The 24676-nt window shown below is 34.0% G+C and overlaps 1 protein-coding gene and 1 long non-coding RNA gene across 3 annotated transcripts; one reads left to right on the top strand and one right to left on the bottom strand.

Annotated features, from left to right (window-relative positions):
- The first annotated feature begins 345 nt into the window (after positions 1 to 345).
- Positions 346 to 11481, top strand: LOC119190231 (zinc finger MYM-type protein 1-like). The gene is made up of 2 exons (XM_037441637.1): positions 346 to 5038; positions 5813 to 11481. Exon 2 carries the CDS (start codon positions 7198 to 7200, stop codon positions 8116 to 8118), a length of 921 nt encoding a protein of 306 aa, XP_037297534.1. The 5' UTR covers positions 346 to 5038; positions 5813 to 7197; the 3' UTR covers positions 8119 to 11481.
- LOC119190235 lies at positions 7760 to 20260 on the bottom strand. 2 transcript variants are annotated; one of them, XR_005112826.1, is made up of 3 exons: positions 19902 to 20260; positions 19589 to 19814; positions 7760 to 7948 (listed from the first exon to the last, which is right to left on the bottom strand). It is a non-coding gene; the product is annotated as an uncharacterized LOC119190235 (long non-coding RNA). The 2 variants fall into 2 exon arrangements; XR_005112824.1 differs by having other exon boundaries at positions 19589 to 20260.
- Between the last annotated feature and the right edge of the window lie 4416 nt (positions 20261 to 24676).

Below are 24676 nucleotides of genomic sequence, written 5' to 3' on the forward strand. Positions count from 1 at the left end.
CTTCAGTGTCAAAATATGTTAGCAACCACATTACTCACGTTCCTTTTCAAATAATTAAATAGTTTGTACCTTAAATATGACATGTACTAATTATTAATTATTTCTTTTGAGGGCTAAAATGCATAAAATATTTTTTTATTACTCCAAGTCTTATTTTTAGCATTTGGGAAAATATTTAAACGAATAGTTTGAATGGAAAATACAAAAAGCATTTTTTAATGAATGGAATATTCTGCATAGAATGGAATGGTCAGAAGGGAACGCATCTGGAAAGGATTGCCAGCGATCTATCGTTGAAGGCAAGCAAGGATAGGCGAGTTACGATATTGGCATGCCGATAGGAGAGCAATCGAAAGATAGTCGGCAATCTAAGATAGGTTTCAGTCTTGGATAGCAGATACATTATTAATTTCGGGCGTAAATCAGTACGAAAATCTCCACTTAAAGTTGACGCATTGCGTAGTTAGGTTGCCGCCATTGTTGCCACGATATTTTGAATTTGTTTTATTGCTGCCAACATTTCGTTTTTTAAAGTTTTTAGCCACAAATGATTTTTCTGATTTCACATCAAAAACTGTACTCATGAGTTAGTTTTAATAGCATCTGCACTAAACCTCATGCCTGAGTGTTCAATGGCCATGATCATTGGGCTAAACTTCTCCAGAGGTCCCGCCATGAGCAATGAGCTAATCCAATTTTTATTTTTTGTGCCGTTTCTACTAACTGTGTAACGTATACCGTCATAGACTCACTTGTTTCCAAGCGAATTTAAATTAGGGTCTTCAATAAGCTGATTTTACGCGCGTAAATGGGTGTCATCTAACAAAGACTAGCTTATTCCAAATACTTTTCACTGTGGTTTCGTCTTTGATGTAGACGTAAAGGGATGGATCAATAGTCAAGAATCATCTTTGCTCTGGCTTTTTTATCACTTTCTTAATGCATCTAGTTCCTATTCACTAGACAAGTCGACTCCTTCTACGATGAGAAACTTCTCGACTGCAAACGCTCAGTCACCATAATTTTCACGCCCCTTTAATTTTGGGACGTTAACAGAGAAATTTCCTGCCATTATGCTACACTTCACTATTTAAACTAATTATTTTATGGGGTCTAGGTCCATAACCTGTTACTTAATATAAAACTACTCATCGCGTGGTTTCGAGATAAAATTATACATATATTTTTATTTATCAATTATAGACTATTATATTATTAGGGATGACATTCTGTATCACATACAAAACGAATATTTTAGATATCCAATATTACACCCCCACTATAACTAAAATAACTTTAAAAATCTTAAACATTACACACTACTTGGATTAAACCCATGTTTTTATAAAATTATAATGCTTTTTAGCACACAAAGCCTTGGTGAAAACATCGGCTGGTATTTCAGACGTCTTTTTTATGGCCCTCGAGCACCTGGCGCCAAATTTCAGCAGCTTGTTCTCCGCCTGTATGGTGCAGGGCGTCTTCCCGGCGCATTGGAAAACCGGAAGCTCGTCCTGCTGAAAACTTATTGACATAATTTCTGTTGATAGTCCTAAATAAATAAATGTGAACTGGTTTTACATTGGAAGCATTCCAAACTATAAAAATAAATCAGATTTAAACACGTCCAAAAATGTTTTGTCTCAATATAGATGAGATGGAAAAGAGAAACGGTTTATATTGAGAAGATTAAAAAAGTTTTATGAGCGAATAGTCACTGGCTTAAATATAAACTCCGATTCGTTAGAGGAGGCAAATGAAAGTTGTTATGTTACTAACAGCCATGAATGGCAGCTGGAAAATATCTGTGGGATACTTATAGTAGCGTCCGTATCTGGCGAACAAAAATGGAATTTAGTAAAAAAGTGCCTAAAGTTAGCACACGAAACCGGTGTTTAAGTTGTGACACTAACTTGTGATGGCCCATCTTTCCATATCACCATGTTAAAAGAATTAGGATGCGATATTAGGCATAACCAAAAAAAAGTATCGTGAATACCTTAACAGTAGAATAATTCGTGTATTTCTTGACCCGTGTTATATGGTGAAACTTATTCGGAACACGTTTTGTGAATAGGAACATTTTTACAAATGAAGCCATGAAAATTAAATTTAACTTCATAGAATAATTAATTGATTTACAAGAAAGTGAAAGTTTACATTTACGCACCAAATATACGAAATCGCATTTTGGGACTTAGAAGGGCAGCGCAACAAAAATGAGTTTGCGTTACGTTATATTACGTTACGCCCCTGCTCACACATCGCTGCTTGTAAGCGACTTCTTGGCCAAAAACAACACACTAATGATACCGCAGCCACCGTACTCCCCAGATCTGGCCCCCTGTGACTTTTTCTTGTTCCCGAAACTGAAGAGGCCCATGAAAGGACGACGCTACGCCACGATTGACGAGATAAAGACGGCATCGAAGGAGGAGCTGAACAAGATACAAAAAAATGATTTTTTGAAGTGCTTCGAAGATTGGAAAAAACGTTGGCCACAAGTGTATAATATCCCAGGGGGATTACTTTGAAGAGGACAAAATAGATATTCACGTATAAATAAATATTTTTTGAAAATACACAAAATTCGCGATACTTTTTGAACGCACCTCGTATAATTTTTATTGATTGCTAAAGTGAAATTTAATTTGGAGTTTAATTTCCCGTTAGAGTTCAGGCTCCCATGTAACAACGCAAACTCTACAAATAGGAACTCAGAATTTGAATTAAATAGTGCCAACATCATAAATAATTTAAATACAGAAAAGGAGCGCTTCGAGGCAACGGTGAACCAAAAGCTTATATAATAAATTAACTTGTGGAAATTTAGACCCGCACTCAGTGAAACCTACCGTAACAATTGATCTCACCGAGGATGACTCACTATTTAATTATAATCAATCTAATGTACATAAATTGTCATAAAAAGATGATTAAATACATAAAATTAAGTAAATTTATTAAAAAAACAAGGAAGTTAGCCGAAACCAAAAACAGTTTGCCAAGAATATAGCACTAAGGAAGGAACTGTTATAACCCCCATATGATAAGAAAATAGATGAGGTTACAAAACCCTCTCTTCACAAAAGAACCCATGCAAGTGCTATGCACCATTTTGCATATATAAATACATAAGAACTAAGGATTCAGTGTTGCATGGTACCAAGGTATTTAAAGTAATTTGAAGTGCGAAAGCTGATCCTGTTGCTGTACATCTGTTGCTCAACATCATCGTCTTCATCATTATCAACTAAACGGAGCTGATCTTACTCCCATAATCCTCATGTTGGCGTTTCTGTGAGTGAATATTTGTTTCCCAAAACCGTAATTAAAAAGTGCAATCGAATTAATAGGCATGTGGCGTATCCGAACGCCACTCGGTATGCCTATGGACAAAAACTAAACGTGAGTATTGTCTACGAATAGGGAACTTACACACGGAACACGGAGTCCGTGTCTCTATACAAACAAATGTTAAAATAAACCATACAAGAAGACCGAATTTTTATTATTGTCAGCCTCAATACAGTGCTCGCAGAAAAACCTGCATCCAGCGATCCCAAAGGCATTATCGAAAATCAGAATTTCCTACACGTCGCAAACACATTGTTGCGTGAACCATACGCTAGAGGCTGCAGTGTTATTGTTTATTTTAAGCTTCCGGACACCGTTTGATAAATCTGCAACTTAGTTATATCACATGTAGAAGAAATAAAGGATATAAATGGCTCTATTAACTCTCTTCTCTAAACTATGGCTAATAAACCTGAAACAAGAGAGGAGACTCAGTGTCTCTAAGAGTGAAGAAGATTTTGGCAGAAATGTACGGGATATCCTTCTTGACATTATGCCATGTGGAATGCTTTGCAAGCAAGCTGGAAGGATATTTCACAGACAACCAATAAATTAATCGCTCCCATGCCGAGATTGACGAAAAAAGTAATCAAGTGCAAAGGGGGAAAATTTGATAAAAAAACAGTTAATTTTCTTTTTATCTTTTTTTTTCATCTGTTGTCAATATGTTTTAATGTTTCCTTGTGTTTAATATGGTACATGTATTAATATGATTATTAAACCACTTCTTTTTAATCTTTTGAACATGTTGAGTTTTATTTAATTTACCTGTATTAGATTAAGATATTTCTAATGAAATAAATAGATCTGTATCCGCCACAAAATCCCATTGCACCTTAAGCAGGGACAAGTACTGCCCCCTCGAACGTGCATTATGCACTTCCTATTCAATTCAAGTAACGGTCTCGAACGCAAAGTAATTTAAGTCTTATATTAAAAATTAGCTCAAATCGAAGAAGGACGATCAGTGATAGTGCTCACCAATCATCAGTGCTGGGTACCCAAGGAAACGAGCGCCGCTGCGAGTGCAGGTGAGTGGTAAATACAGTCCACACATTACCATCCATCGAAGGTCTAATAGTTTTCCTAAACAGTCATTACAGTGATAAAATATTGTTTTTTGACATAAATAAATTTATATACAATTGTAGATTTACATCGGTTAGACAGGGGCGTAGCTACCGCCGTATCTGCCGTACCAATTATACGGGGCCCCCGGGCCACGGGGGCCCCCAAAGTGTGTAAGGAAAAAGAAATAAAAACTTCCTAATTTATTTTATTTTACAAATGACAAAATTCTATAAAGCAATTACTTTTTATCCCGCCTTAAGCGTGCGTTCAAAAGTTGGCAACACTCTACATCGTTATGGCGGGCTGCGGGACTGCCCCGTTTTACTTACTTCATCTGCAACTCAGCGGGGAATCCCTCAATAATAAAATCGATATCGCGATGTACGTGTACGTACATACTCTACATTGGATGTTAAACCACGGAGTGCAGTGCAGTGTTTATTTACGCGTTTTATGTAATTGTGCATTACATTATCCCAGCGAGCAGATTATCCCAGCAGTGTTGAGAAAAGAAAAAGTAAACGAAAAAGGGAAGAGGTTATAAAAAAAGTGCCCAAAATTTCTTCATTTTTTCGGAGACAAGATACTGTGAGTGATTTAGATTGGAAAGGTAAGTACTACCCAACCCATTTATTCGGGGTCCGTAGTGATAAACAAGGAAATCTTTTAATTTCGGTCTGTCAATCTGTCCGTCACAAAAAGTGGTCTCCCCCCCCTCGATTTTCACAACTACTGGTCCAAAAATCTAAAAAAGATATTGGAGACTCCTTACTAATTAAACTTTTACATGAAATTGGTTTGGCAAAAATCTTAAAACGGATAAGGTTTAAAAATAAATGTCAAATTGTAAAATTAGTTCTTCGAAAAACCGAAGTACTTACTAATTTACACAAGTACTATTTTACACGACGCTAATGTGGATCTGCGTGGTTAGATACGCGTGGTTGGTTTATTATTTACCTGTAGCGAAGGGTGAATTTTGTTTTGTGGGTTCCGTGCCTCGAAACAAAAAAAAACAAAAACTGTAACTTATCTATAGGATCAATTTGTTTTGTTGTTTGTCTATCAGTCTGTATCGTATCGTAAATTGCCTGTTGAGAACTTCAGATGTGCAGACTCGCTTTCGGGTTGTTCTCGTTTTGTATGGCCACTACACTACGCGCTGCGTTCAAATAGCACGCAGGTGTAATGTAACGCACGGACGGACTGCAGGTGATTTTGTATCTACTCATACGAGCACAATCGGCGTAGAGTCTGTGTGCGTCTGAACTGAACACTCTCTAACTGTGACCCTTAATAAAGTTATTTATTTATATATAACTCTTTTTAGTTTAGTATCAAAGCATTCGTATTTATTTTTTAACGAATACTCGTTTATTTTTAGATTCTTCTGAAGCACGTTCTTCGTCAAATATCCATTCGGAAATAAAAGAAAGCCAAGCACATACTTCATCGGATGTCCATTCTGAAATTGAAGAACACCAAGTCAACGATTCTGATATATTTGAAGATTGTAATATAATTTCATCAGATAGAGGAAATTTTGGTGACAATTTATCTGAATGCGAACGAAAAATAATTTTTAAATTGGGTCCATTTAAACCACAAGGACCATTTCCAAAAGATTCAGAAAGTAACCGACCTTTTTCGGCCTATTATTATTCATATTTCAATCAGGCAGACATAAAACTTGTAAGACCATGGTTATGTTATTCTAACGTTTTAAACAAACCGTACTGTCACTTCTGTTGGTTATTAGCAGATCGTCAAAACAAATCGTACTCCTCTGCTTGGGTTAACGGTGTTTCGGTTAGAAGCAATTTTATGCAAACTATACTTGACCATGAAAAGTCACAGCAGCATATGAATGCCTCACTCTCTTATAATAATTGGTTGCAAGGAAATACCATCGATACTCTATTGCAAAGTGAAATCAATAGTAAAATTACATTCTGGAGAGATGTACTGCATCGTATAATTAATGTTATAATTACTTTAGCATCTTGTAATCTATCTTTGAGAGGGCATGATTCTGATTCTGGAAATTTTATGGCAATTTTACGTTTGCTATCTAACTATGATGCAACTTTAAAAGAACTTCTTCTAAAACCGAAAAGCGAAATAAATTATTTAAGCCCTACGATTCAAAACGAAATTATTAGTTTTAACAATATTATCTCAGAAATTAAAAAAGCTCCATTTCTGACAATAATTCTGGATACAACACAAGACTTGTCAAAAAACGACCAGCTTTCTGTAGTTTTTCGATATATCTCGGTTACAGAAAATGATGATAATGTGCCTAAAGAAATAAAAATCTGTGAGTCCTTTTTAGGATTTATAGCAGTAACCGATTGCAGTGCTGCAGGTCTGAAAACTGACATTTTAAATTTGACTAAAGAATATGGAATTGATTTGACTAAATGTAGAGGACAGGGTTACGATGGAGCAAATGTTATGTCGGGTGTTTATGGAGGATTACAAACCCTAATAATAGAGCATGCTCCAAATGCCGATTATGTTCATTGTGCTGCGCACGCTTTAAACTTAGTTTTAAACGATGATGCGAGACACGTTCGTGAAGTATCGACTTTTTTCGATAATTTAGAAAAAATATATACTTCTTTTGGCAATAGTATAAAACGCTGGGCTATGCTAAGTGACGATCCATCTGAAAAATATTTGATTACCCTTAAAAAGGTATGTCCAACCATATAGTCTTCTAGGAACGACGCTTTATTAGCGGTAAAGAATTTTTTTTTACTAATCATGAAAACTTTGTACCAACTAAATTTAATTTCAAATAAAAAAGATGAACGTGAAGAATGTAAAAATATAATTAATATTTTAGGGAGTTATGATTTCTTAGTGCTCGTTACATTTTTTTCTTCACTATTTGAAATTATTAATCCTATTTCTAAAGCTCTACAGCATGAAAATAATGACTTACAGAAATCTAGTATTTTATTAAGTAATCTTTTGAATAGACTGTGCCAATTAAGAAATCAGATTTCATTTAATGAGTCCAAAGATTTACCAAAAGAGTGGGGGGTAACAACTGTTTTTAAAAACAGTATGCGAAAGATAACGAAGCGTTTTTTTTATGAGTTTTCACAAGATGAGAGAATTTCCGACCCGGAATCCTATTTCAAAGTCAATGTATACTATTGCTGTTTAGATATATTAATTTCTCAAACTAAAGAAAAATTTCAGAGCCTTTGCGACCTGAGTAGTATGTTCGAAATATTACAACCGGAGAAACTCCTATCTTCTTCAAACGAAGAGATATTAATCGCTTCCGGAAAACTGTCGGTTAAATACAGTAAAGACATCTCAGTTAATCTTTGTGACCAATTAAAGGCTCTAAAAACATGCTTAAAATCTGAAATTCAAAAAATTTATTCCATGAAAGAACTCATTGAATTATTGCTAGTAAAATTCAATAGTCTTGCATCTAGTTTTCCCGAGGTAATCACAGCATGCTTTTTATTCTTGACCCTTCCAGTTACAACCGCAACTGCTGAAAGAAGTTTTTCAAAATTAAAACTGATAAAAAATTACTTAAGAACTTCGATGGGACAAGAACGGCTGTCAGACCTCTCACTATTGTCCATAGAGGTAGAAACTTTAGAAAAACTAAAATCATCATCAGCCATAAATGATTTAATAAATCAGTTTGCCGAAAAATAGGCAAGGAGAATGAATATTTAAAATTTGATTTTTATTTGTAAAATGGTTAAATTATGTTATGATAAATAAATATTTCTTTTCACAATATTTTTTTTCTTTTGTGAAAAATCTTTACCCCCAAACAATATAAGGGCCCCCAAAAATTTTTTTATACGGGGTCCCGCCAATGCACGCTACGCCACTGGTTAGAGACACTATGTATCTGTCAAAATTAGTTAAAGTGAACATTGCTATATTGTTTCATATTAATACAGTCATAAGTAGTATGACGAAGACCTCTAATACTACATGTTTTAGTAGTAGCACTACAAATATAAGTGTAGTAAATAATTTAAACAATTAATCATGACAACAGAGAAAGATTACTTAATATTAACTCATCAAAATATAAATAATTTCTCTGGCAAAATCCTTGACATATATTTGACGGCGCGTCTCATGAAAGTCAACGTCAAGAGTGACACCGTCAGTCACTCTAGCGGAGCGTCGTGACGACGGTAGCGAGGCCGACAATTTTTACTTGGCTTTTGGTGGTACAGAACGGCCAGCGCACTACGTTTGCGACGAATCGCTACAAAACGTGTTAATCAGTGTATCAGTGTATCAGTGTTATCATGAGTTCAGATGAAGGCCTTCCTGCGCTTTCATATTTTTTATAGAAAAGAATAATAAACATATTTTATGTTTTGAGAAGACAGGTTTAAAAGCTGATAGAATTGCATTTAGTTTTAGCAGCCGAGCATGCTTTAGTAAAAAATACTGCAAAGATTTTTGCCAGAGAGTATGAATGCTTGAATTTTTTGTGACTCCAAACTAATTCAAACATTCGAAAAGACAAATCAAAAGTGCTGTAAATAATCTAAATGGTAATGCTTTTTCTTACATGCAAGAAACCACTATATGTGGGTTGGAGGCACTTATTGGTTAACTGTACTTAGCTGGCCTCATCAAATCTAATTGTCAAAGATTGCAAGATCTTTGGAGAAATGATGGAACTGGCGTTGATATATTTCGTACCAACACATCACTGCAGAGATTCCAGTTTCTTCAAAATGCTATACGTTTTGATGACAAGCTCACAAGAGAGCAGTGTAAACAAGTAAATAATATGGCAGCCTTCAAAGCATTTTTGACCAGTATGTTCAATGCAGTATGTGCATTTCAATCACACGATCACACCTTTCCGCAATATAGTTGCCGTCGAATAGGACCGAGATTGCGGATACATTGATTCTGGGGAACACGATAGAAACTTAGCTGCAGGGGGTCCACCAGTATCAGCAAAATTTTGAAAGTGATCGATGAGAAAAAAGTTTGGGAACCTCTATAGTAAAGCAGGAGCAGGCACTACTAACGATGGTAATACGGCCCAGATTTTTCAGAAATAAAGCCACAACAGCGTGTATCACTGGAATTAATGAGCAACTCATAGAAAAAAATTATGTGATTCTTCAAACCATTGCACCTGAAGAGCGTATTGAGCTTACTATTTTTTTTTATTCTGAAATGAAGTCGCAGAACTATACGCTATATTATATATCTGGTATTATATGCCATCCAGTGTACACAGATTATCAATGAATGGAGCTGCTGACATAATTAAACATTTTAAGGTCATACCCATTGGGAAACTGTCAGAAGAAGCCGCAGAAGCACGTAACAAAGACTTCCGAAACCATAGAGTAAAACATTCCCGAAAAATAAATAGAATACCGACAAATGAGGATATCTTTCTTACATAATCTTTTTTTGTCGTCTGATCCAAAAATCACTAGCCTTAGATCACGCATGACAAAAAATGTTATGATTCTCTCTCCAAAAGCCAAAGAGCTAAAATTTATTAATTTAGAGAATAATTTAGAAAATTTACAATATACATAGTAGTGATAGTAAGTAGTTCTGGGATAAGCCATTTTTTAATTAAATTATTTATTGAATTTTTCTCTTAAATATTACTAGTAAGTTACCAATAAGCTTTAATAATTATCAAAAGTAGTTTAGTTTAAAGTTCTAAAGTTTCTAACTTAGACAGTTTTGATATACAAGCTATTAGAAACAAACAACTGCTTTTTTCAACCACATACCTGTGTGAAAAGGCATTCTCTACTCTTGTTTATACAAAAAACAAATACAGAAACAGATTACAAGTAGAATCTGATTTGAGATTACAGCTTAGTAGCAACATCAACCTGAATATCCCTGATTTGGTTGCAAAAAAGCAACACCAATCTTCACATATTTTTTTTTTTCATAATAAACAGTTAATAATAATAATAAATGTTTTATTTGCACAAACAAAATATAACAAATAGGAACACATAAATACTTAATTAAATTATTATTAGTATGTAATGTTAGTGCTTATAACTAATTTAAAACAAAACAATTGAAAAGGGGCCCCAAACTAGGCAATGCCTGTATATTGGGGACCAAAATATGAATATAATGTAATTTAAATAATGTTGTTCTCTACTTTTTTTAGTTATAATTACCTTCTGTATTTTTTTTTATCTGTAATACTTAACTAAAATAAATACCTAATCTGTTTTATTTGCTGTTAATTTTTTTGAAAAATTGGGGGCCCGTGAAAGCTGTGCTTGATTTCCTAAGGGTCCGTGGACTGAAAAAGGTTGGGAAATGCTGCTGTAGACTATACTGTGCTTGTGCCTCCTGTTAATTGTGCCTTCTGTGTTGTGTGTTGGACATTATAATTTATAAACTGTATGGAGTACTTTTCTTTTATACCATAGACACATATAAAAATAAGGTGTGCATTAATTGTCCACCAGTCACTGGTGATCATAACTAAAACCCCTATATAAGGAATTACTATTTATGGTGTTATAAAGTAAATGTTCAAACAAGACAGAAATCATTCCACAAAGAAGACTAAGCAAGTGAATACTTATTGCCCACAATGCCCTAATGAACCACATTTCCTCCTATCTTGTTTCAACGAGGAACATAACAGAATGTACCTTTTCTTTGGCCTCTCTGATACTTTACTCTCTAAATTATTATTTTTTAATAATTTTCTAAGCTGTATATGCCCAAAATGTAATTATTTCAAACAATAAAAAGTTTTTAGAATTTCAACCCAAGCTGAACATAGTTTTTTCGGGGCCTTGTCAGTTAATTATAATAGATAAAAACAAGCTAAAAGTGCTGGACAGCTCCATGAGATCATTTAAATTACATACTTATGGTGTCAGTCACCCGGGACTCACATGGTCTTAATAGGTACCATATCTGTCAAGCACCGGTGCCTGACATGGTAGGTTACGTTTTAAGAAATAGAGGACAGGATCAAAATACCTAGTCTTGCCATAAATATTGTAATAAAGAAAAAAGAAAATTGTTAACTGCAAATAACATTTATTACTTTTACAGTGTGTCAGTTTAATACATAAATATAAAACAATTAAAAATATAAAAAGCTTATTCGAAGTGGTCTCCATTGGCTGCAATACAGTCCTTTAAACGATGAGGCCAGTTATCAATAGAAGCACGCACTCTTTCCATGGGAAAATTCTTCACTGCCAATCGTATAGATTGTTTTAGGGACTCCAAATTATCATGGCGTTTAGAGCAAGCTGTACTCTCTAAAACTGACCACAAATCATAATCCAGCGGATTAAGATCGGGACTAGACGACGGCCAGTCTTCAGCTCTGATGAAGTCCGAAACGTTCGATTCCAACCAAGACTGCGTGGACCGAGCTTTATGACCCGGCGCCGAGTCTTGCTGGAAGGACCATACTTGGTTATTGAACATGGTGATGTTAAGGGGCTTAACTACCTTCTCAAGAATGGTATCTTGATACACTTGTGCCGATGTTTTGATACCTTTTTCACAAAAATATGGCTCAGTCACTCCTTCATAGCTAACACCCCACCAAACCATCACTGAAGTCGGATAATGTCCACGTTGCACTCTGTCGACTAATTGGGAAGCTTCCTTAGAGCTTTGAGCATAAATACGGTCATTTTGTTTGTTAAAATGTTGCTCAATTGTAAAAATTTTCTCATCCGTAAACAAAATTTTTCTGTGACCTCCCTTTGCGTACCGCTTCAGTAGTTGTTTCGATTTTACCACCCTATTCTTCTTTAAATTATCAGTTAAGAAATGGCCAGTGCGTCTCTTATAGGCTGCAAGTCCTAAGTCATCTTTTAAAATACGCGACATGGTTCTAGGTGCTATCTTCATTTCCCGAGATAAAATCTTTTGCTTTCGGACAGGATTTCTTCGAATTCTTTCCCTTACTGCTTTGACCACCTTTTTCGTACGAACACTACGTGGACGGCCAGATCTTTTTCTGTCACAAACAGAGGAGGTCTCATTGTACCTATTAATAGCCCGGTACACAAACATTTTACTAATACCAAGTGTATGGAGAGTTTTAAAAATTGCATTTGGCTCCATACCTACTTTGTGTAATGCTATCACAGCGATTCGGTTCTCTTTATCACCCCACACCATTTTAATATCGCAAAATATTTTACAATGTATTGGCGCCAAAATGAGAAAACACAATGAACAATCGTATAAAAATGACAGATTCGAAATTCAAATGTAATATTTTTTTATAATTAAGTGTAACAGTATTTATGGCCAGACTAAGTATATTAAAATTGTGCCAGGAAAATCAATGAAGGGACCATGTGGGGAGACGCGAAAATAAAAATGTACAAATAGAATAACAGAAACCCAGCGACAAGAAACTTTTGATTTTTATTGGACCTTAGGGGATCTGCATAGACAACTAGAATTTATATTGCGACATACTTCAGTTATTAAACCAAGATATGCTTACAAAATTCACAACAGTAATCACAGACGTAATATTTAAGAGTATGTAAAAAATATATTAAGGCCACCTTGGATATATTTGATCACCCTATTAGAACTGTTATAGAAACAAGTCAACCAACGGGATCATTGGAGCTGGATCAACATGGCAAACACAACAACCGTCATACTGTAGATCCAGCCATTAACCCTTTCCCTCCTTACGGTTCTTAGAAGTACCTCCACATTTTTCGTCTAATAACTTAAGTACGAAATAACTTTATGTTAAGGTGGTAGCTCAAGGTCTATTTTCATACATTTTGTTTCGGCTTTAATCTGGGTAACTAAACAAGTATTGGCAAGTAAAGAATTTAATATGACGAAATTTTAAAGGCAGAAATATCCATGATTATTAATTATTTTTACATTTTTCTTTCAACTGCGAGAACTAATCACTAACTAGACGTGAATTTAAATTCTTTACTTGCCAATACTTGTTTAGTTACCCAGATTAAAGCCGAAACAAAATGTATGAAAATGGACCTTGAGCTACCACCTTAACAACAACTGACGTTCCTTTAGAGTACCGTTTCCGTAAGCCAATCACAGCGCGTTATTTGTATTACCGCGCGACATTGTCGAGAAATTTGAACAGCGAGTTACAACTGGTCGGACATTTTTTCACTTTACTGTGCGGTGTAATTGTAAAATGTTTATAAATAGAATATCATGGGTAAGTACTATTTTTTTTTACTAATTACGTTGTTTATATCACGGAGTACATTTATAAAAGCTGGTATAACATATTATCACTTTATTTTATAAGAATATTTGATAAAAACTGATGAGGACTTAAAAGTACCGTCAGGTGATTTTAGTCTAAAAAATCATGAACTTTGATAATACACATACTCGATGAAGTAAGGTAAAGTCACTAATGCTAGACAGTGCCCTAAAGGATGACACCTACGAAAAAATGTGCTTGTATTAAAAACAATTTTACTAAAATGACTCTTATTACAATATTATAGGACACCTATCACCATCTATGAATTATTCCCAAAAACTCTTCAGTTTCTAAACGAAATTTTCAAATGTCATCAGTCGTTGTCAATCATGTAACGGAGTGAGCTCGCGTTTCGCAATTTCTTATTTTTTAGGTTAAGGACGCCGAAATTTGGAGGTAAGTTTTTAATCGATATTTATTAAAAAAAATACTTTTTACTCATTTGTCAACGTATCAATGATAAGTTGCGATAATGATAATCGTGCTTTTCTTGTGTTTGCTAATATTTTTCCGACAAATTATGATATGTCTACTATAAGTTCCAAAAATAATGAATATCTAATAGATGACAAGCATGTCATCCATTGGGGTTTCAAGATATTAAACTCGTATGTTCGGTTCGGTACGATTTTGAACTCTATTCTCAATGAAAAGATTACTGTAGAGATATCAACAATTTTGGATCACTTTAACTAAAGGTAGACATAGTGTCTATTATTGGGGTATACGTGATGTCAATTATTGGTTCTATTGTTCCAGACTGATAATTATGCCGCCAATAAAAGGACAAATGTTTCGTTATTCTGAGGCTAGTATGGAAGCTGCTGTTCAAGAATGCAGACGAGGAGTTCCGACGTCAACTGCGGCAAAAAAATTTGGGATACCTAGGGTAACTCTGCTGAATAAATTAAAGGGTAAGACACCAATGAAACGAAAAATGGGAAGAACATGCTACATCTCAGATGATACTGAAGCTTTGCTTGTAAATTGGGCTAAAGCAATGGTGAAACAAGGATTCCCAATAGGCAAAGAAAATTTACAAGATAGTGTGAAAAAAATTGTTGATGATTTGAATTTAGAAACTCCTTTTAAAGATGGAAGGCCTGGTAAAAGATGGTACAGCAGTTTTTTAAAACGGCACCCAGACCTCATCCCTAGACAGCCTCAAAATTTAACTTCATCCAGAGCTTCAGTCACAACGTCACAGTTAAAGAATTGGTTTAACGAAGTCAGCACCTATCTTGAAGAAAACAATTACACAAATATTTTGGTTGAACCTCATCGAATTTTTAATATGGATGAGACTGCATTTTTTTTGAATCCGAAAGGGAACAAGGTACTAGCAGCTAAAGGCGAAAAATCGGTGTACCAGCAAGTTAACTCGGACGAAAAAGAATGTTTCACAGTTCTTTTAGGTGGTAATGCTGCTGGTCAAGTTCTACCGCCCATGGTTATTTTTAAGTATTTAAGAATACCAAGAGAATTAAGCTTGTCTGTTCCTGTAACTTGGGGTATTGGACGGTCCGACAGTGGTTGGATGACGATGGAGACATTTTTTAATATATCTGCAATATATTTGATAAATGGTTGAATGACAATGGTATTCAAAAACCAGTCATACTTTTTATGGATGGGCACACATCACACATATCATTCCACGTGAGCAAGTATTGTTCGGAAAATGGGATAATCCTAATTGCTCTCTTTCCTAATGCCACTCATCTCTTACAGCCCATGGATGTAGCTATTTTCAGAAGCTTAAAGGGCGCCTGGAAAACTGCTGTGCAGTCTTGGCGTTTAGAGCACATTGATTCCCCAATTTTGAGAAAAACTCATTTTTGTCCTTTGCTAAACAAAGTACTTAAAGACACATTATCACCTGAAATGTTTCAAAACGGGTTTCGTAAGTGTGGACTCTCACCCTGGAATCCTGATGAAGTGTGCGGTGCACCAGAACAACCAACAGATGAATTCATGGCATTACGAAAAATTACGAAAATTAAAGAACTGGAAATGGGCCTTAAATTCCTGGACAAATATATTGCTTCAGAAAAAATTGACGAAAATATTGGATTGTTTCAATTTTATAAAAAGATTGAAGACCTACTAACAAAAACTAAAGAAGTCTTACCACCAACTGAAAATATCTCTACCTTGAATAATTCTACATCAGAACGAGGCAGTACAACTCAAATATTACCACCGCTTAATACAGTCCCGAGTTGCGATCCATTGACAATGCCATCTACATCACAAGCTACAACTTTGGATTTTCCGTTCCAATATTTACCCCTAAATGAAGACCCTAAAACTCCCTGCAAAGAAGTCTATGAAAGCACTACTCAAAATCTCGAAGGCACAATAAACACAGGATCATTGATAGAACCACCTATATCAAGTCATTATAGGCCACAAGAAAGTTGTTCAAAGAATTCAGATAATATGATAATACCTAGTCCATTTAAAAGAGCATTGTTTTGGCCAACTCCTAAACAAAACTCAAAAGGAAGAAAGAAAGAAAAAGTGCCATCTGTTGTATCATCTTTGGAATGGCAAAGATACCATGAAAACAAACTGAAGAAAAAGACTGAATTAGAGAATGAGAAAAAAAGAAGAGCTGAGGAAAGGAAAAAAAAGAAAGAAGAGACTGAAAAGGCACGAAAACTTAAGACTGATAAGAAGTTATTAAAGAAAAGTAAAAATATTTTAAAAAACAAACTTAAAAAGACTGACTATGATAGCTCAACTACTGAAGAAGAGTGGGTAGAATCTGGAGATAGTGTGAATGATATTTCTGATGAAGTCACTGATGAGGAAAACGAAGAAGAAAGAAATGAGAAAGAAAGGAATGAGGAAGAAAGAAATAAGGAAGAAAGTAGAATTAAGCAAGGTGACTATGTTATCGTTAAGTTTCCTGGCAAAAAGAGATATTACAAATATGCTTGTATTGTCCAAAAAGTAACTAAAACAGAAATTGAAGTTATGGCAATGGTAGCATGTGATGAGTCTAAAACAGTATTCAAAGAAAATGATAGGGATATCAGTGCTATAATTAAATCTCAAATAATTGAAGTCCTTGATGTACCAAATATGATTATAACTGGTGATAGAATAAAGTACAAATTTGATAGTGCCTTAGAAGTTGATGGATAAGTAATTATTATCTAAGTTAATTAATTAAGTATATCAAGCACACTGATGCCCTTAAAACTCCAACTGCATTAATTAAATATTAGGTATGTCAACTATTAGTGCATTTGACTGTCTACTTATGGTGATTGTCTTTTTGTGATGTTATCTAGTAGTACTTAAGACAATATAATAAAAATAATTAATAATAATTTAAGTATGTTGATTATTGAAAATTTTATTACTTAAGATAATTCTCTAAGATACACTGCGTTCATATAAACAGCTGTAATTGTTTTGTTTTAATAAATATATAATTAATATGTCTATATAAACAGTGTTTTCATTAAAGTGTCGAGCATTAGTGACTTTACCTTAGGTATTTTGGTTTATCAAACATTATTGTTTTTTCTTTTTTTTATTTTTTCTGAGCTATTTTTTTATTGTTTTAGCCATTGAGATGGATATTACTAAGAATACTGTTCTAATTGAAGCCCTGCTATTAGAAGAGATTCCGGACTGTAACGAAGAGTCTGATGCAGGTGTGTCCGATGATGAAGTGGAAAATATTCAACTACCCTCACCAATAGGCTTCGATGAGATTTTTCTTCTAATTTTTCTTCGATGCCATTACATGTCCTGTGGCTGTCAAAGATTATAATAGCTATATGGGCGGCGTAGATACAGCTGATCGTTTGAGAGCCCTTTACTGTATAGATCGCAAATCTCCGAAATGGTGGCACAGGTTGTTTTGGGGTCTTCTGGACATCGCATTTGTCAATTCATATGTCATTCATGGACTCATAATGAAACAAACCACTGTAAAAGATTTTCGACGCTCTGTTACTCAAGGCTTGATGACAATGAAAGATGTTAGTCAGAAAAGAAAGACTTCTACTGATAATACTGCGAAAGCTGGCCCTTCCAAAAGACGCAAATCTGAGTACTCTACTATAAAAGACGTTCGCTTGGGTAATAGAGGCATCCATTGGCCTACTTTCGTAGAAAATAGGGGAAGGTGTGAGGTTTGTAGATTGAAAAAGATTCAGTCGAAACCTCATAGTAAATGTTCTCATTGCAACGTGTTTTTGTGTGTAAATGAAAAGAAAAATTGTTTTGCTGAATACCACAAGGTCAATTTGTAATTAATAACCTATTTATTTAATTATAACTAAGTAAATATTGGATCTCATTATTTTTGTAGTTTCTATCATAGTTCCTAACATTGTAATAACACAAAGTTCCTGACGGTACTTTTAAGTCTAGGTCTTGGAAATAATACTTCTAGGTACAATAAAAATCTTAAAATAATCTGAGCGTTTCCTTTTACTTACCTTATTATGATAATAAAGTTGAAAAGCGGAAATTCGTCAAAAATCACTACCCCGGGTGGAAAGGGTTAAAAAGGGTTTCAGGAAACACTTTGATTTCACTAAAAATTTAAAGTCTTTTTTGAGATTATGTAACTGAATGCTAATCAAAGGTCTATCGAGCCCAACTTACATATTATATTATAATATTATAATATATTTACATAAGAAAATTGTAGTAATAGATATGTCAAGTCAACAGAACAGGAAAAAAATAGGACACAAAAACCTAATAGCACTGACTAATCTGCTTACAGATAGTGTTAAAGGCATAGTCGGGGTGCACTTGATCAAGGCACACAAAGTAGGTGTTACTTTAAAAAAAAACTGCTGCAGCTAATAACTTTTAAAAAATGGAAGAATTCTTCATTAAAAATAAAATGAAAGCATTAATTCCCTCTTATTTAACTGAAAGAATGGGAGTCATCAAGTTTGTTCCCACAGACTTAATTAATGAAGAAATATATGAAAATATTGTCTCTGATGTAGAAGTTACTTCAATAAGAAGATATATGAGAAAAGTAGAAGGCAAATTAGTCCCAATCAACATGGTATGTGTTTCTTTTGCATCCAGTAAAATTATTCAGATACCAGGTCAATTGAGAATAGTGAGATAATAAAGTACAAGGCATGACTTGTTATAAAAGAATGTTCACAAAAACCTGGTAAAGAATATACAGAAGTTCTTTCCCCGATGGTAAGACATGTTTCTTAAAGATATTTATTTGCCTTGACTGTTAAGTATGACTTAGATATATGTCAAATGGATGCTGTGTCAGCATTCCTTCAAGGAGACAGAAGTGGAGATTTACATGAAGCAACATAGTGATATTAACATCAAGCAGATATAGTGAACACGGACATTTGTGGACCTATGGAAAGTATGTCTATAGGCAGCTCAAAATATTTTTTATTCTCTAATGATGATTATAGTCGTATTTCATTCGTTTTTTTTTAGATATAAAAATAAGGCTTGTAGATGTTTTTAAGAATTTAAAGCCCAAATGGAAAATTAAACAAATAAGACCATAAAAATATTCAAAAGTGATAATGGGCTAGAATATTGCAATAAAGAATCTGACAAATATTTGAGTAGTACTGGAGTAATTCATCAGAAATCTAATCTCTATATGGCACAACAAAACGGTGTGTGTGCACGATTAATTGCATAATAGTTAAAAAAGCAAGATGTTTGCTTTTCAATGCAAACTTAAACAAAAAGTGGGAAGATGTATCACTACATGAAATAAAAGCGTACTTTGGTGTGCTAATATTGCTGGGCTTTAATCCACTTCGCGACGACCAATTATATTGGTCCACTGATCCTTTTTAAAAACAATACGGAAATTAGTGGTTTTTCCACTCAAAAAATTTATGAAGATTACTGAAAACTTACATTTACGGAATAACGCAGAGGAACCACCAAGAACTTCGGCCAATCTTGAAAAATTATATAAATTGCGAATTCTGATTGATACCTTGAACAACGTTTTTCAAAAACATATCGCAAATTCCAGTAGGCAATCCGTAGTTGAGTGCATGGGCAAATTTAAGGGGCGAAGGTGTCTCAAACATCAACAATCTTACAAAACGTCTTGTCGAAATCCGAATGCTGTTGTGTCCTATGGGGATGGACATTACGAATCTTTCATTACAAATTAGTATTCTAAAATTCCCTTTAATTATTTACAATACTGTCTTATGCGTACCTACTGACATCATCAATTAATTTTATATAGTTATGTACTAAATATAATCAGCATAATTTAATTTAGCTTCGCCACAATAATTGAAATACATTGTCCAAAAACATTGATACATTATATTTCTCTTTGCATTGATATATCGATATATATTTGACAACTTTTCTCCATCATTCGTAACGTGACGTCTCCGGTCTCGGAGCATTTTTTTTTTATTTATTTCGTCCATGGATACAAGTCTTTCAGACGCATACATAAATTATTTTACCTACTAAATTAGATAAACAAACAGTTCTTAGTTATAAAATACAAATATAAATTTTGATACAAATTACAATTAAATTTTCTTAATAGTACGACTAATGTAGATAGACAAAGCTTTATACATTTGAGTATAGGATAATATACAGTCTGCCAAAAAAAAATGGTTGTCCTAAATAACCGGCGAAGTTATGCTATTTAGGGCGGGCACTTTTGTCCTAATTTTTAGTTTCTTAACTCCTTATTAATAAACACAAACACCTTATAACACCACATCAAACTAATTGGGACACTATAAGGAGTGTACTCATAAACGAAGCCTATAAAAAATATAATTAAAAACCACAAAACTGCAAAATCAACTTTATTATGGTTGAACATTAAATTTTCTATAAAAAACAGGTTATAACTCTTTTTATGTGGCAAATGTTTAAAGTACTTGTTTATTAAAATATTCGTCCCCTCTCACATCGTTCGTTTCTATAATCTTTTTAATTTCTATGTCTTCAATAGCGCAACTATTTATATTTTAAATATCTTCTCTCACATTTTCCCTCTCTGCAATCTTCTTGATTTGTTATTTTTTAAAAATACGATTAATATCCTCTCTATCGTCTTCCGACAATGATATTTGATCAAACATAGCTTGTTCCCAAATTTCGTCAACAGATTGTTTTACCTCATATTTATCTTCGTCAAAATACGTTATGTCAGAGTCATCATCAGGGATACCGACTATGTCGCTATCATTATGTATACTCATGTCAATGTCTATAGTGTCTTCAGCTCAGAACAATGACAAGCATAGAAGTAACACTATGACATTTGAGTGTACTCTGTCTTAGACAGCAAGAAATTTAATTGTGTTGCGAACCCTTCTGATATCTTATCGATATCGATAGATGCTTTGTCTATCGGCTATGGTAAATTCGCAGACCTGCTAAAATAAACACTTTTCGGTCAGTCAACTACAAACCGTTGCAAATTGCTATTTTAGATAAAGGCTAAAAAATGATATCAAAATCCTGATTTGGTATTCAAGTACCAAAAGAAGTCTGGGTATATAAAAGCACTCGTTAAGAAGCTGTTAAATTACAATAAATTATAGAACTACCGGCTTTCTACGAGCTAAATTTTGTCCAATTTTCATTCGTTATTTACAGCAGTTTCTATGCCTTCCGAAACGTCATTCAAACAAAAATGGTCAAGCATTTAGATTATTAAATTAAGAAAATGTTAGAAATTTCGAAGGAATGGAAACCGCTGTAAGTAACAAACAAGAAATCGGCCGGAATTTCGTTTAGGAGAAAGCCAGTACGCCTTCTGTTCTTTCCTGACTTTCTCAGGGATTAAAAGATACCCAAGAGGTGTGATTTGACAGAAGCTACTAAAATGAGACAGTAAAATTAAAACACAGCGGTATCATTCATGTCACATATGTTTGATAACTTATTTCAATGTTAATAAAACTTTGTCGAAATGCTTAGAGCAAACACGGTGCTGTTTTTCCAATGCCACTTGCGATGAGCTAAGGCAACGATCCCATAGTGCCTCATAGCATCATCTGTGGAGAATCTGCAATGAAACACGTTGTATGAAACACACTATGAAAATCAGATAGTTTCCTCGACCCCAGCCTTCGCGCACGGTTTCCAAGTGGCTTTTACCACTACATAACCACCATATATTGAAAGTAAAACGCAATTTATGCAAAATGGTAAACTACAATATACTAACATCTATGTTATCGACAGAATATGCAGAACAACACTATTGAACACGACTACGTAAATTGGTAAAAATGAAAAATACTTAATAATTACTGTATCGAATGGCCAACAGCGGATTATAATATGACTACAGCATAATAAAGATTAATTAATAATACTTTTTGCACTTATGTACAGGGCTTAAGCAAATATATTAGGTTTTTTGTTTACTCACCGATGGAAGCTGATGATTTCAGTCTCATTTTCTTTACGAGAAGAATGAGATTTACACCCCACAATAACGCAGGCCATTACTTGTTCGTAGGGCTATATTATACTTAAACAGCACTGTGTATTTATTAAAATTAACAACTAAAATATTACAAAACATGTAGCCACTTTTGAAAAGCACGCGCTGAAGTATAACGTAACTAAATTGTGTGGGCGCGTTTGTGACATTGTTTTAAGGTTGGCAAGTTGGAACATTTGACATTTTATTTGCTTTTAATTCGGTATCATAAAGAGGACCAAAGGTAACCATTTGACAATTTTTAAAGTGTACGCAAGCCGACCTTAGCAACATAATATTTGTCTCGTTCTTTTCAACGGTTTTGGCCTATTTGAAAAAAAAGGATAAGTATATGAGGGTAATTTAGATTCCTTCTATGCTTGTTCTTGTTCTGAGGTCTTCAGTAGTTGACGAAATATGACGTGACATTTTGATATTTTAGCATGTTTATCATCTTTTTTATTTTCCTTCTCATTCTTGTTTAATGTTTTTTTAGGCTGTGTGTCTCCTTCCAACTTTGCACTGATATCAGTGATCAGTCACTGTAATACTTTTCCCAGGTTGGACACATCGTTTTATTTTGTATTTTTATTTTTTAGTAAAAAATCTTCCATTTTCAAGAAACTGTTGGCAGCTCCTGTTGTTTTTAAGGATACACCAGTTTTTAAAACATTTATTCTGTGTACTCCAATTATACCTTTGACATTGTCACAAAACAAATTTGTTAGTGTAATAGGTTTCTATTCCCCACTTTTTCATTTTCAGTCGACTCAACATAAACTATATATTCAGAAGTACCATTTTCCAGGAAAAGTCTGTCTTAGGCTTTATGAAAATTTTATATTTATCCTGAGGATCACTGTTGGTAATTTTGGCATATTTTCTTTTCTTGATATCTCCAGAGTCCCCACCATTATTGGGAGGATCCATTGTGGGATAATTTATTTACAAAAGTATATTACAATGAATTTATACAATATTAACTAGCAAATAATAAAATAAAACTCTTAAGGTGGTAGCTCAAGGTCCATTTTCATACATTTTGTTTCGGCTTTAATCTGGGTAACTAAACAAGTATTGGCAAGTAAAGAATTTAAATTCACGTCTAGTTAGTGATTAGTTCTCGCAGTTGAAAGAAAAATGTAAAAATAATTAATAATCATGGATATTTCTGCCTTTAAAATTTCGTCATATTAAATTTTAAAGGCCGAAATATCCATGATTATTAATTATGTTTACGATTTTCTTTCAACTGCGAGAACTAATCACTAACTAGACGTGAATTTAAATTCTTTACTTGCCAATACTTGTTTAGTTACCCAGATTAAAGCCGAAACAAAATGTATGAAAATGGACCTTGAGCTACCACCTTAAGCGAAGTTAAAAATTGTCGCCTTATTTGACTTCCCGCCAAAAAATCCGTCTCGGAGCAAAGCTCGGAATGTTGCCGCTATTAGTAATTCATCTAAGTTAATTAATTTTAAAAATCGTAACACTGCTATTGCCTTATTATTATGTGGAAGACGGGCTCAATGGATTCGTCTCCAGAGCCATAATAAATAAATAAAAAATATTATTGTCACATTTGTGAATAGCCATTTTGACAATTTGTATTTGTATTTTATTACAATTATGGAGTCAATGTGGAATCTATTAAAATACCATGGAAGTAAAGTGGATTTATATATTTCTGCGAATCCCGAGAAAGTTTGAGAAGTACTAAAATGTTGTTTTTGTGTCATCGATCTTTCTTAGCGAGTTTGAAATAGTTTTTGAGTGTTTCATGTTTAGTTATTGTGTATGTGTTTTGGACAACACATTTTTTATAACTGGAGTCGTCACGTATAATTCAATACTAGAATGTCTTCGTTAGTCGAAATGGAGGTTATGTTGGAAAATCAGTGTTTAGTGATGCATCAGTAATGTTTTCCTTTTGGTGCTTAGGCCAATAAAAGCAGTTTTGTTTTATTGACTAAAGAGATTTCACCATCTCGTTATCTTTTACATGAAATGTAAAACCATGACGCTTTAGTATCATTTTATAATACTCCCAACAGAGGTTTAGAACACATTTAAACACAATGTTTTCATACTACATGACACCAGAAACTTAATTATTAAGTACTATTGCTGTTAAAATCTCAATAATGGAAGTTAATATACATCTTCTGAAATGTTTCCTTGTTTGTACCCAATGCTAGTGGCACACTGGTTTTTTGTTGCACAAAAATAGGATTGTTGTTGTGTTAAAAGGCTTGGGAAATTTGTTTCTTGTGTGGCATTCATATTATCAGTCCAAGAAGTAAAGTCAGGAGGCACTATTCCACTTGTAGGGGTGTAGTTGGCTTTTTGCAATTACAAGCATTCTAGTTGAAGGACAGCTTTGATAACAATGTAGGTAAGAGAATGTAAAAATCGCCCTTTCACCTATAGGCTATTAACCCTTAAATGCATGATTTTTCCTTTTTAAATAAAATAAATTGAAACAAGTAGTTAATTAAATATAGATTAAGGGAAAAATA

Source organism: Manduca sexta, chromosome 4, assembly GCF_014839805.1.
Source record: "Manduca sexta isolate Smith_Timp_Sample1 chromosome 4, JHU_Msex_v1.0, whole genome shotgun sequence".
Lineage (NCBI taxonomy): Eukaryota > Metazoa > Arthropoda > Insecta > Lepidoptera > Sphingidae > Manduca > Manduca sexta.